The sequence below is a fragment of the Danio aesculapii genome, chromosome 13 (genome assembly GCF_903798145.1).
Source record: "Danio aesculapii chromosome 13, fDanAes4.1, whole genome shotgun sequence".
NCBI lineage: Eukaryota > Metazoa > Chordata > Actinopteri > Cypriniformes > Danionidae > Danio > Danio aesculapii.
Window position 1 is genome coordinate 39082303 of NC_079447.1, and position 15216 is coordinate 39097518.

General features: G+C 34.4%; 1 protein-coding gene across 2 annotated transcripts in view; it reads right to left on the bottom strand.

The window, feature by feature from the left end:
• marchf8 (membrane-associated ring finger (C3HC4) 8) overlaps positions 1-15216 on the bottom strand; it is a 223674-nt gene that overhangs the window by 49654 nt on the left and 158804 nt on the right. For both annotated transcript variants that reach the window (XM_056470851.1, XM_056470852.1), the window contains exon 3: positions 252-331. In XM_056470851.1, the coding sequence (XP_056326826.1) occupies positions 252-331 (80 nt within the window). The remainder of the gene's footprint in view (positions 1-251; positions 332-15216) is intronic.

A 15216-nucleotide genomic window follows, 5' to 3' on the forward strand; every position in this document is an offset into this window, starting at 1 on the left:
TGGGAAGAGAGAAAACGGATGTAAAGAGACATGCGACATGCATTAGAGAACACATGGAGAAAGATTACAAAAAGACAGGTGGGGGGGGGAGCTGAGAGGAAGGTTAGAAAGCAAAATGGCAGAATCAAGATGGATGGCTGTGTTGGTCCACTTTTGTTTTGACACTTTGGGTTCTCTTTTATGCTGTTTCAGGACTTGATCGTACATCAGGAGTACACAGAGGCTTCAGGCCAAAGGGAGGGTAAACCTACCTGCATATATCTTGGTTTGAAGGCGTCACTGAACTCCTGGGGAAGCTGCAGGGTGCATTCATGGAGGTTGGACTTCCAGCCTGGATAAAAAGAGAGACAATTAAGCTAATTAGAAATATTAAAGAAATCAGCATTTCATAGTGGAAATCCAAGTCATAGCAAAGCAACAAAATGCCCAAAAAAAGAAAAGAAAAAGAAAGGAAGAAATCACAATGGCTGGGTTGGTCCACATTTGATGCAAATATGCAGAATAATCACTGCTGTATGTTGAGCATTCATCAGGGTTCTTAAACATTTTTACTACTAAAATTCCATAACTTTATCAAGACCTTTCCAGAACTTTAAGTACATTTTCATGATGTAATGTTTTTTATGTAATGTATATACATGGTGAATAATACGAAAAACAATGATGTTCAAAATTATTACAGCATATCATGGAACACACAACAATCTATTTTGTTTAAATTTGTTTTTATATTTATGTAAAATTGATTTTGATAATGCTTACACAGCACTAACAATGTGAGAGCAAGTTTTTGGTTAAGGACAGAAAAGTAAAGACAACCAACCTATATTCAAGTTAGGGCTGCACAATATATCGTTTCAGCATCGATATCGCAATGTGTGCATCCGTAATAGTCACATCGCAGGATATGCAATGTTGGGATTATAGTTTAGTATAGGGTTTAATCTTAATGAAGTAAAAGTTTATCATCTGCATGCATTTTTAAAGAGATAGTTCACCCAAAAATGACTTACCATTTTCATTCCACCCTTCATTTGTTTCAAACATTATGAGTTTTCTTCTTTTTTTATGAACACAAAAAGAATATAATTTAATAACTCCTATAGTATTGAAACAAGTGAAGAGTGAGTAAATATTGAGCACATCTGAATCTTTGAGTAAACTGTCCCTTTAATAGTCACAGGCCTGTGACTGTGAATATTTCAATATTTCAGAGTTTAAAACATCCGGCCACAAGACATTTTTTGTAACTGTAATAGAGATTAAATAATATACAATGAAGACTATGCAGGGTTGATTATTCAATATCTGTACCTAAATAGTGAATACCTGAAAACTTTATTCACTTTTATTTACTATATTTTATCTATGCTTGTAATTCGTTTGTAATACATTATTTGAGATTCACTCCCCTACAAAATCCCCCCAATCAATCCAAATAAACCTGTTAAATCATCTGGTGAAATTTTATTCACATCGCAATACACATCAAAGAAATAGAAATATCGTAATGTCAGATTTTTTCAATATAGCGCAGCCCTAATTCAAGTATACAGATATTTGTTAAACTAATTTTAATTACTTTTCCAAAACTTTGTGGGTTTTTCTGTTTTTCCTAAACTTTTGCAGGCCTGGAAAATGCCATGTCAAAATTCCATGACTTTTCCAGGTTTTCCATGACCATATGAACCCTGATTCATTCATTCATTCATATATTTTCTTTCGGCTTAGTCCCTTTATTAACCTGGGGTTGCCACAGCAGAATGAATCGCCAACTTATCCAGCATATGTTTTACACAGCGGATTCCCTTCCAGCTGCAACCCATCACTGGGAAACACCCATACACACTCATTCACACACAAACATGCACTACAGACAATTTAGCCTACCCAATTCACCTATAGCGCATGTCTTTGGATTTGTAAGGGAAACCGGAGCATACGGAGGAAACACACGCAAACACGGAGAACATGCAAACACCACATAGAAATGCCAACTGACCCAGCCGAGGCTCAAACCAGCGACCTTTTTGCTGTGAGGCGACAGAGCTACCCAATGCACCACCCTATGTTGAACATTATCAGTTGAAATAAATTACAGATTTGCAACCCAACATTTGCTAAAAAGAATAAAGAGATAACAATTTATAGAAGGAATACCCCTTTTCTGTTTCACACACACAAACTAATATTACCTGGGCATTTAAATCAAAAGCTGCATGGATCCCATACACAATGTTTGATTCCATCATTTATGTCCCAGACTAATTACCTATCGATTCGATCTGTAACGAACAGAGAATTTATAGCCCAAAGCCTGACAGGGATCAATACAGGATAGAGTGTCCGGAACTGCCCTCTACAAAAACACACAAGCTGACACACAGTCTCACACAAATTCACATCTTTCATAAATAATGTTCCAAGAAACTATTAGGAAATTATGGTGTGTTTTCAGGCACAAGAAATGTGGAAGCATGCCTGAGCGAACGCATTGCATTAACACTTCATCTGTGACTCTATGATTCACACTTTCAGTTACTTGGGAACTTAATATGTGAACATTTTTAAACATTTAAGGGTGCTTTCCACAAATTAACTGCAAGCTTGGGCCTTTTTATAATTTTATGAATCACCAAAGACTACAGATCTTCTTTAAATATTCTATTCAAAAATCTTAAATGAGCCAAGTAAATTGCACAAATATAGTGTTCATTGAACATGTACACAGACATCACCTATATTATAACTGCAGATTAACTATATTTATGTACTGTAGAATAACTTTAACTGTTAAAAGCTATTAGTTACTAGTAAAAATTATTTAGAACTAATAACCTTAACCTATTTGCAATAATGTGCACCTTTTTCAAAGCTTATTGTGAAAAGCCCCCTCAGCTCGCAGTGCTCCACGGCCATCTTGGAGCATTTTTTTTTATTCTTGAACCGAAAGAGGGGGTTTCATGGCCCTTTAATACTGTATGCGTAAACTGAGAAAATACATATTTGTAATAATTTTGGCTACATTAAAGCAAACAGCGTTAATTTTTGCAAACAATCAAGAAAGTTAAAAAGAAAGCAAGAAAGCAAGGAAGAAATGGAGCAAGGAAGAAATAAAGCAAGAAAGAAAACCCAGCAAACAATTCCGTTTAATAGATGTCTAATAGACATCTAAATGTAGACAGCTTGGCTAAAACAAGGCTAAACTTGGGCTGTCAGTAAAAATCTAATAGACATCTAAGAATAGCCTCAAACTAAACTAGTCGTCAAATACACAGATTAGACACACTTTATATGTGTAGTCATTCATTTCTGTTTATCTGATTACTAGTCTAGTATTCTTAGATGTCTATTAGATTTTCACTGACAGCCCAAATTTAGCCTTGTTTTAGCCAAGATGACTATGTTTAGACATCTATTAGACATCTTTAAAAAACAAACAAAAAAAATGTTTGCTGGGATACTTCACCCAAAAATGAAAGTTTACTCATTATTGACTCTCCCTCAAGCGATTCCAAAGTGTTACAAGTTTCTTACTTCTGTCGAACACCAAAGAAAACATTTTGAAGAAAGCTGAAAACCTGTAACCATTAACTTCCACAAGAATAAAAACAAGTAAGATTTCCAGCTTTCAAAATATCTTTTGTGTTCAATAGAAGAAAGCCAAACAGGTTTAGATCAAGTAAATGATCACAGAATTTGCAGTTTTAGGGGAACGATCCCTTTAAGACTGCAAAAGTGGCAAATGTGTCTGTGTTGCGCAGTGGATTTGTGACGACAGTGTAAACGTGATTAACTGTGAGTCACTCTGGCTCCTTACAGCACCAGTCAGCAAGAGAAGGTGTATTTTAAAGCCTGACAAGAGTGTGCGTTTCTAAACCCTCCCCCCTGAGATGTGATATATACACACAGTCATGTGCGAGTCAACAAAAACAACACAAATCCTACCGACTGCTTGAAAATTGGACAGGGATGAGGCACAGAGTCTAACGCGTGCAGACATGAGCAAAAATGCTAGTAATGTGAAAATAGTCCTGCGGTTATGGAATTTGCCTCTTATACATTTCAATGTGTAAATTCAATCTAGCTGTCAGTAAAAAAAAAAGCTTGTTTGTGGAAGGCAACAGCTCGTCTCTCAGGCACTCTATGGGAGTTATTCAGAGATAATGGAAAATCATTTATTCTCCATTATGAGCCTGGCACTGACGCTAACTTAAACCTGTGAAACAAGTGCCTTCCCAAACCAGAAGTGAAATTTTACAAACAAGGTCCATCACCGCATGTGGTTTCAGGTGCTGACAGCATGTTTTAGTGCCCAATTCACACTGACAGCAAATTTATGACCGGAGGTTTCCAGGTCGATAACAGGCATTCCTGATGTTGGATGTCCTAACATCTAAACATTTGAAATGAGATGTCTGCCAGAAAGAAGAAGAACTTTAAGGTGTCTGTTTTGCTGAAGGGCAAAACAATATGTAGAGGAAAAGAGTTTGTCTCTACAATGCAGCAGTGCAAAAGGTATCATTTCATGAACTAGGGTTGGGCAATGTCGACCAATTTGTCACCGTACACTGTCTAATGTGAAACATGGCGATGGACGATGGCATCGTAGGTGCCGGTGAATTAATTATTTATGAATAATTAATGAATTCATAACGAATTATTTATTTGTTGCCTACCATTTCAACTACCTGACCCATTTATTAATTATAAATAAATAAAGATAAGTTACACACAAATTACCACCACTTTTTCCATGGGACTCTGGCATGAATAGGCAAAGTGAATGGCGTCGACAAACTTGGTTGGTAAAAAAGGTGCACAACCAACAGGAACCAACCAACAGTCTCTGAGGTTTTTACTTAAATTACTAAGTACACGCATGAAAGCGAAAGATTAAAGCAGTGTAATGACGCTGTGACACGTTACCTGATAGATTCAAAAGACCGAAGTGTCGTTAGATAGAGACGTTTAACAACTATAGTGAGACGCGATCCAGTGGTACATCCTTGATAAACTACCCGACATGCACTGCTCTCTGTGGTGACTGCTGGAGCTCAGAGTCAGATGCACACACAGCCTACACTACAGTCCCAGCACCAGGATGTCATAACTGAGGGGACATTTTAATCCCATAGGGGGGCACTAGACCTGGTGTCTGGTTTTGGTCCCCCTTGTTCCTTGCATTTAGGCTATTTATTCACATTTATTATTGCTTTGCATTACTGCCTAAGTTACTGACTTAAGCAGTAATATATTTTTTTTTATCGTAATAATAATAATAATAATAATAATATGCAAATTTTTTGCAATTACTGATTTTATTAAAGTAATGCAACGACACCGTTTATTAACGCAGACAAATCATGGCTTCAGCACCAAACGAGTGCTTTAAATGATATTTTATTCTCCTTATTTCTTTCTGTTTTATTTCAAATAACAGGCCTATAAATGTTTAAAGTTTTAGGTAAAGACGCCCACAACCGGGCGTACAACCGGTAAATAAATATAGTGAAATAAGCAAAATAAGCATCACGCTTCACATAGTCTATAACCCAACCAACATCAGTGTTGGAAAAAAGTTAAATGTTACAATCTAATGTCATTTTAAAAAATATTTAGTTACATTAAGGCATTAGCGTAAAAATACCTAAAAAAAGATACCTAAATTCACAGTTATTACTATGAAAATTGGTTAACTTTTAGGATAACACACAACTCAATAGGCTATATAACTTGTGTCATCATTATAAACGTAAAAATAAAAATTTACCTTAGGCTATCAAAAGTGAGGTTTTTTTCTGTGGTCAGGTTGGCATTTGGCATCATAAACCATTAGATTACTAGGCCTACCCGTCATTTTATTTATTTATTAAGCCTATTTTAATAACTTGTTTTCAGGTTATTTTTATTTTGTAGGGCCATGAGCTACAAGTCAAAACAAAATCGATATGCTAACTGTATTTTAGCTTTCAAAATATTATTCTGATTTTTAATTTTGCATGAGCAAATAGTATAGCCTAAATAACTTATTTTTTTAAAAGATTATCATTCAGCCTATCTGCAGCGCATGTGAGCGGTGGATCCGCGGAAAATCCACTTACTCACGGACTATACCCATTTCATTTATAACGGTAAACTTGATTTCGCAGGCCGATCATCTTTAAACTCAAAAGGCATTTTTTAAGTGTCCTAATTTGACTGCTGCTGCATAATGGGATGTCAATTGTAATCAGAATTATTGGCCCCCCTGAATTATTAGCCCCCCTGTTTATTTTTCCCCAAGTTCTGTTTAATGGAGAGAAGATTTTTTTTCCCAACACATTTCTACACATAATAGTTTTAATAACTCATTTCTAATAACTGATTTATTTTATCTTTGCCATGATGACAGTAGATAATACTTTACTAGATATTTTTTCAAGATACTTCTATACAGTTTGAAGTGAAATTTAAAGGCTTAACTAGGTTAATAGGTTAATAGGTTAATTAGGCAGGTTAGGGTAATTAGGCAAGTTATTGTATAATGATGGTTTGTTGTGTAGACCATCGAAAAAATATATTTTTTTAAATATAAAATATTTAAATATTTTCCCAGCGAAGACCAATTTTTTCTTGCAAAGACCAATCATTTGACTTCTTAGGAGTCGGGTAATAATTTTATTTCACCTTCCTATATATGTTTTTTTTTAACTGTAAAATTACTGGTAGCACATGGTATAATCGAACTTTATGAATCACAAAGCACCACAATTTACCCTTCGTTAAGCTACACCCGAAAACCACCACACACTAATCGTGGCTTAGCAACAAATTAGAATAGAAACGGTATAAAAAGCACACAAACATAGTGACAGTTATAAGTACTGTACATTGTTATGGGTCAACGATGCTACTATTTGGCCCAAATCCATCAATTTCCCTTTTCTGGCTATTTTTTCTATGAATGAATTATGTAGAAGCACTGTCCATGCGTGTTTCCTCGTCAGTTAGTAATGCTATATTTCATTGGACAACAATTAATCTATCAGGCTTTTTGGCTAAAAAAGGGAAATCACAGTTTAATTTGTTGTTATTAGATTATTTTTAATTTTCACCTCTCCTGCTGTGCATGAATGATTGGTCAGCGTATGAGGCGGCTAGGCTAACCTAGCTTCAATTTTGATTAAATTATTTTCTAATCGGTTGCCTATTATGTCGTGAATATTATGTTGAGAGAGCATATGCGTTTTGTTCAATAGGCATTTTAGTGAGCAACATGTGAATTTAAATTGCATTTATTTACAGAGGCATACTCTCACATGGACAACACTTACTAGAAGAGTGTGAAGTGTGTGAAGGCTCCACAGACAGTGGCGTTGCGCAAATCTGTGAATGAACATTCTGAAGTAAAAAAAATAAAAATTCCATGCTCAGGTAGGGAGCAATGAAGCAATGCACACTGTGTAGGGACCCTGTCAATCTGAACACAGTTCATGCATGGAGCTTCTCTTCTGAAGAGTTGGTTATCAGAGTCAGGTGTGTTAACGGAGACTTGCAAAATATGCAGAGCGCTGGGGTGTGAAGGCTGAGATTAAGATTCACTCTACTACAGATAAAAAGGCGGCCTGAGGGTAAGTAACAGCAAATTTTCACTTACAAGTGAACTATTTCTCTGTTGAGTTTCTAGACGTGAATGTTAACAACAGTTGTGGTCCCTGAAGTCAATGGATGCTCAGAATCACAGCTAAATTCAATGGGGAGCCTTTCAAGAAATGTCTAACTTCTTTATAAGACCATTTTGAGGGATGTAAACACACACACTATATATGTGTATATATATATATGTGTGTGTATATATATATATATATATATATATATATATATATATATATATATATATATATATATATATATATATATATATATATTTATATATATATATATATATATATATATATATATATATATATTTATATATATATATATATATTTATATATATATATATATAAATATATATATATATTTATATATATATACACACATACACACACACACGCACGCACGCACACACACACACACACACACACACACACACTTTTAAACAATTTGCAAACTTTTTCTATTTCAATTCAATTCATGTTTATTTCTATAGCACTTTTACAATGTAAATTGTGTCAAAGCAGCTTAACAGAAGTTCTAGTAAAATTAAACTGTGTCAATCCAGTTTTCAGAGTTGAAATTCCGTTTAGCTCAGTTCATTGTGGTTTAAATTTCACTGCAGAGAGTACAAGCAAATAGTAAATCCATCGATGTGCAGCTCCACAAGTCCCAAACCAATCAAGCCAGTGGTGAGGAACTAAACTTCACCTATTGACGAAAGTGAAGGAAAAAAAACCCTAGAGAGAAACCAGGCTCAGTTGGGCACGACCATTTCTCCTCTGTCCAAACTTCTATTTATAAATGTCCTTTGACTCTTTATAGTCACCAAATAATCATGAATAAAAGTGTAGCATATTGCAAGTGTTGCAATATGTCATATTTTCAATAAATGCAAAGAGACTTCTCAAAACATCTCACATATTTTTGTATTTGAACATTGAAATCTTAAAGTAAATGTGACTTTAACACTGTTATAGGAGTAAAAACGAAATACTGTAGTATGTAGTATCTGTAATGAAAATGTACATTCTGGTTAAATAATAACAAGCCCATCTTCCCATCTCTCCAGTAAAGAGTGTGTGTGTGTGTGTGTGTGTGTGTGTGTGCAGTTGGCCTCTGGAGGGCTGAACTGCTCCCAGTGACTGGTGTTATTCTGGGAGGCTGTTTTCTCTTCTCCATGCCTCCATTCATCTCACACACACAGTGACCCAGCATCTTGGGCCAAAATTACACGCTCTAAAACCTTTTCTCAGCCCACGACATAAACACAAGTTTACAAAGAGACAGAAACAACTAAAAAGTTGAAAAACAAACTGAATGAAACCAACTAAAATAAATAAAACCTCAAAATGTTAAAGAACTGAGAACTACCATATTCATGGTATGTTCAAGTGTATGTAAAATGAAGTAAACGTTGTTTTTGAACAGAAGTAAAAATTTAATGTATGTTTAATAAGACATCTGCAGGGACAAAAATTAGAATGGGAACATGTCAGTATGTACGTGCACTGCATTTTCATCAGCTTTCTGGTAGTAAGGTTTATTGCTGACATGTAGGCACTTGACATAATGACCTTGAATATATTTGTCCAAAATCTCATCTCATAAAATATGGAGTACTGTTCTAGACAACAGCGGGCGAAAATTTGGAACACCACAGTATTCGGAGGCCATATTTCTCATTAAACTTTGTTAAACTTCATCAAGATTCACTTGATTTCCTCAAAGTGGGCCTCAAAATCACTGGGATTTGGATCCTATTTTAACGTCAGGAATTTTTTTTCGTTTCTATCACTCCAATATGACTGTTGACACACTATACCTACACACAGTCCAAACAGCTTACTAAAGTTGATTTTCATCATAAGTGCCCTATAAAATTAATTATTTAATACAGCTGCTCTTTGAGTTGTCTAGCAGTAAAAGTTCATCTCAGGTTCTGTAAATGCATACAAGGACACAAATGATTAAACACATTTTAGGTTTTTCTTGAATAGCATTGTTGCATACACTATAAAAACACCAGTGTGCAACAGTACATCTTTTGGATAGAGTCTAAAAAAGCAATCAAAAGCTAATTAGGAAGAAGTTGCGTACAGAAACAGAATGGTAAGCAGCACTAAATACAAAAGCATTTCAAACAAGCAGCATTTTGTTTCCAGACTGTTCAACCTGAACCAATTTGCTGGCAGCATATTAACTCTGCGACTAATTGTTTGTACATTATCAACTGCACAATTTGAGGCATGCAATACGTCTACTGAGCGATTATGGAAATGAACACAGATGCCGTTAAAAAGCCTGTCAATCATTTTTGATTTGACATTTGATGTGACGAGGCAGACGTAACTCTAACAGATGTTCCCCAACCAGCCAACGACATGTTGCCCTCTTCAAACGCAGACTTGAAGAGAGGATGAGGAGTGTGCCAAAGTTGTGATGTCAAGCACAGAAGGCTAATTGGCCACTGTGGGTTTTCATAATGGGGATATTCTATTCAGGAGTAACATATGGTCTTTGGTAAACAATGATGTGCAACTCCACAACACTTGGACATTTTGTTCCACAACACAAACTGCATATACGCTTATTAAAAATAAACATTATTGATACAAAATTTGTGTTTTCAGCATGGAATATGTGTGCATTTCACCAAGCTGTGTGTACCAAACATCTTTACTCACAAAAAGATTTTGTTTGCATTTTGTTATTTCAATTGTTGTGCAATTAGAATAAATTCAAAAGAAGGTATAAAAGACAGAATCACAAAACTATTAGTTTAATATCAGTATAACTTGTAGTATCATATTTGTTATTATTTTTGATGCACCAGGCTTTTCTGCATCATATTGTATGAAACAAGAACAATTTTAAAGATTTTTTAAAAGTTAAATATTTACGCAAAGCAAATTTTACTACTTACTGCACTGTAAAATGTAATTAATTACTTAAAAAAGTGAGTAAACGTTACTTTAAAAGCATCAAACTGACTTTGTTTAAAAAAAACGGAGTAAACATAGTAGTTTGGAACTGTTAAAATAACACGTAAAAAAAAAGTCCACTACAGTTGGAGTTTTACCATTTTTTAATCCATGTCTGGTGGGAGAACTTTTAGCTTAGCTTATAGCTTAGCATAGATCATTAAATTAGATTAGACTATTCACATCTCAATCAAAAATGACCAACAGGTTTCAATAGTCTTGTTTAATCGATTATATTGACACACAATAAAAAAATAATTATTTAAAAAAAAAAAAGGTAACACTCGACTATTGAAATTGAAAAAAGTGTATCTTTAAGTTATATTTTTATAAATTATGCACATCGTTCGATAACTTACTAATTAATTATAAGGCAACGGGTTTACTCACATTTTTAAAGTATAGTCAACGAATCGCGTTTTACAGTGTGTAAAACAAAAACATTTTTATAATAGCACAGCAGACTATGCATAACATCCATTGTCACCATACATCTACCTTTACATTGAGCAAGCAGCTGCTAAAAGAAAACGGCAGCATTCTGCATAATTAGTGAAATGCTATATGATCAAATCGCTGTCATTTTTCAGGCTGGCATGAGAAAACATGTTGCAATGCAGTACATTCATTTAAAGATGAACAAATAAATGTTGAACAGAAGCCTCATTAGGCTGAAGCATAAAGCATGGATAATAAACCAAGTGTACGTATTAATTTATGAACAAAAAGTTACTCTTGTTTGTGATTAATAAAAATCATAAAAGTAATTAAAGCAGAAATGCATGTGTATTTCAACCTAAATAATTTTAAGCTTATAAAAAAATTAGCAAAAAAGTATCAAATCTTATATGCTGCATAAGGGTACCAAAACTCTGTACTTTATCGGTACTATTATAAAAGACTGAAGTATTAATAAGCTCTGACGTTAATGGTTTTGCTATCTGTACTGGAGAATTATTGCTGAATAAACATTACTTACAGTAGTTACTTACAATTTAACTGACCAACCTTTTCTAATTTGAGATATTCGTCTGCACAGTTGGCAAACCTATATGAAAAATGCTCGTGTTTTCGCCCAATAGTACAACGGCGAGCATGTCAAGTATAAAAACCTTCACATTTCTCGGATGTGCCCGCATGTGCTCAGTGGAGGCTCACACTAAGAGCACACACATAGCTCGCGACACACACTCGAGCGCACACACAGCTCGTAAGCTTGCAGTGGGGTGGAGAGAATCAAACAGGTTGTATTTTCCGAGTGGACAGCGACAATGCTTATTACAACAAACGCAGCAAGTTGTTTTCTTGTAAGCAGAAACGCAAGCAATCTGGCTAAGCATCTTTCAAAAGTGCATTAACTGCAGAAAGACAAATGAAAAGTTTTCGACTGACTGGCTAAAGGTACATCATCCACATCGTTATGCTAGCAGTCAATCACATAAGGTCTCTCTAAATTAGTACAATATTAGTTTAATAACACACACATTCAGTTACAATGAAAACAGTATTTTTTCTGCATTAGCCTAAAATCTTAAACATTTAAAATGTTTTTACATTACTGTACTTACAAATATAGCCTAATAATAAACTATACTTATTGAGAAATTCTTTAAAAAACTGCTTATTTCTATGTTGTTAACTCTCAAAACATCGGTAACTCATTTATGTGAATGTGTTAATGAAAAATCATAAACATTATCCAATAATTTAACTGAATTTTGCAACTACAAGAGCGTATTTTTTTCAACTGCAGGGAACACAAGAAACCAAAAAAAGATCCCGACTTCTTCCAGAAAAGGCAAACATGTTGACTTTTCTCCAGAAGAAAAAAAAGGTTAAAAACTGAGAGTCATTTTCCTTCAGACAATTGTTTATTCTTTTACAGGATTTTTATTTTTTACATTTGTTTAATTATTGGGTTTGCTTTATTTTACACTAAAAACGTAATAATAAAATAGTTAAAAAATAAATAAATAAAAACCCCTACAAAAAGCACTATTAAAGTACCGAACCGTTAAGTGGTATTGATAAAAGTAGTAATAATGTTAAAACATTAATGATACCCATCCCTAACTATGTCCTAAAAGTATGTATAGATATTCTATTCCCCCATTAACAGATAATTTTTTTGCTTAGTTGTGGTGCGGTCAATCATCTTATCACATTCACATTACTTTCATATTTAATTTCCTAGCATATTGGAGATGCAGCAGCAGCAGTATAGTAAAATATAATATAAAATGCAGGAAATAATACAATCTAATAATCAGTGGTGGGGCGTTATCGGTGTTAACACGAGACTCTTATCGGGCGATAAAAAAAAAAAATATATATATATATATATATATCGCCGTTAATCTATTCTCAAAGTGGAGTTGGGAGCTGGGTCTATTCTACGCAAGCTATGATGACTTTCACCTTGATATTTTGGCACAGATGTACAGTATACCTTGCCGAATTGCACCGTAGGTGGCAAGAACGAGTCTTCGAACCTGTGTGTATTCCTAGTGTCAAAATTTAAATTCCATTTCGGTTTAGTTCAGTTATTCACTGTTTCAAGCTTATGTAGGCCTTCAGCATTTAGCTGAATAAACAGTTTGTAAACACAAGTACATCTTATTGAACAAAATTCATCACCAATTTTCATAGTAGAACAGTTTCTCAAGCAGTTTGTGAGGCATTTTGGAAACCTGGTCTAATGCGACACCTGGCTTGAGAAACCCATTCTCAAAGACTTACTTTTAGTCATTATTTGGGTAGCACACATATTCTGAATGCCTTTGGCAGAATTCAAATAAGCTATTTTAATCTAGATTAATTCCAAGATTACGGTGAGAATAATCTAGATTATTTTTTTTAATCTACGCCTACCTATAATAATAATAATACATATTATTATTTAATAATATAATACATGATACAATATACATATTTTCCAATAGGTTAGATATTAATTAACAATTGTTTAAAGATCTTTACCAAAGCCTCTTGACTTGAACTGTAGATTTCAAATGTTTGTAGTTGGACTTTTTTGTTTGGAGCTCTAATCTAGTTCCTATCCAACATGCAATGATTTGTGGACAATATCAGCGGATAAAATCTGCACTTCAAATTTCTACCAGAAATAATTCTATATTTGAATAGTATTTAGGAGGCAAATTGGGATGCAGCAATACACTGCAACAGTGTATTAACACTAAATACACTCTGAAAAACATTTGTTTATTAATACAGGCATACATACAGTACAAAAAGAAAGAGACTTAAATATTAGTTATAAATCTTGTGTTTCACACAAGAAATCTGGTTTGAAATAATGATGATGAAGTTGAATAAAATGAGGATGAATAAAGATGTAAGAAGCAAAACTATCCCTTTTAGATGGAGTAGATGAACCCAACCAGGAGGATTGTGGTAAATACCATCCCTGACATGGATCAGTTGAGTATGTTGTTTTGTTTGATTGCTTAATGTGCGGCTGAAGTGACAGGACTGACAGGAACACCCCATGGACCCCGATTAGGACCCTTTGGGTTTGTCGACAGTCAAAACCCTCGTCACGCAGCACGAGTGCATGTTGGACACTGAACCGATAACAACCGTAATGGGACCACTCATGTTATTTATCCTGTCGGAGACAAATGAGCTCTGGAATGATAGGATGTTTCTTTCCGTGGGGATGAACACATCATCCCGATTGAACATGTGCAACAACATGAGGCTTCAAAAGCAAATACAGACAACTTTTCAGTCAACTCCTAAAAGTGTGAGCAAGTCCATCTAGACTTAAGAGTTTATCTTGAAATTTCACTGACAATATAAACAAAAAATTGTTGTGCTTGCTTCATAAATATCATTATCATTTTGATCTTTTAAAAATTCTTGATTCTGATTGGCTGGAAGTTGAGCAATAAAATTGTTAAATGCACAGGTAGTTCTAGACCAGGGGTGCCCAAACTTTTTCGTATGAAGGGCCAAAAACAAAATATCATTGAGAGCCGTGGGCCAAAGGTAAACATACCAAATGATATTACATTAAATTTGGCATGGGTAATTTCCTAATTTATATAATAATATTTCAAAATAAACAGAAAACATTACTTTAAATTGTATGCACGTTTTAAACAAAAACTTATTGCAAACAAAACTTAATCACATTTATAACACAGTAGAGTTCAATACTAAACACACTGGTCAAGCAGAATCTGCGTTTGACTCAATTTGCTCACCAAAGTCTCTGCAATGTCTGATGACAGTATGTGCATTTAAACTAAATCTGATAAATTTTCACCATTTAATTGAAACATTTCATTTCAGTTATAGCGTTTAACAATAAAACAAACAAATCTCGAAACCACGAGTCAGTGACTCCTATTTTATCTGCACTTCATTGGTTGCCCATTAAATACAGAATTGACTTTAAAAATTATTTTTAGTATACAAAGCCATCAATAATCTTGCACCTCAGTACCTTACAGACTTGCTCTATCCGTATACCTCCTCTCGTTCATTGAGATCTTATGATTTCAATTTATTCACCGTGCCTAAACAAGCCTTAAAAATGAGGCGATCGAGCATTTGCAGTTGCTGGTC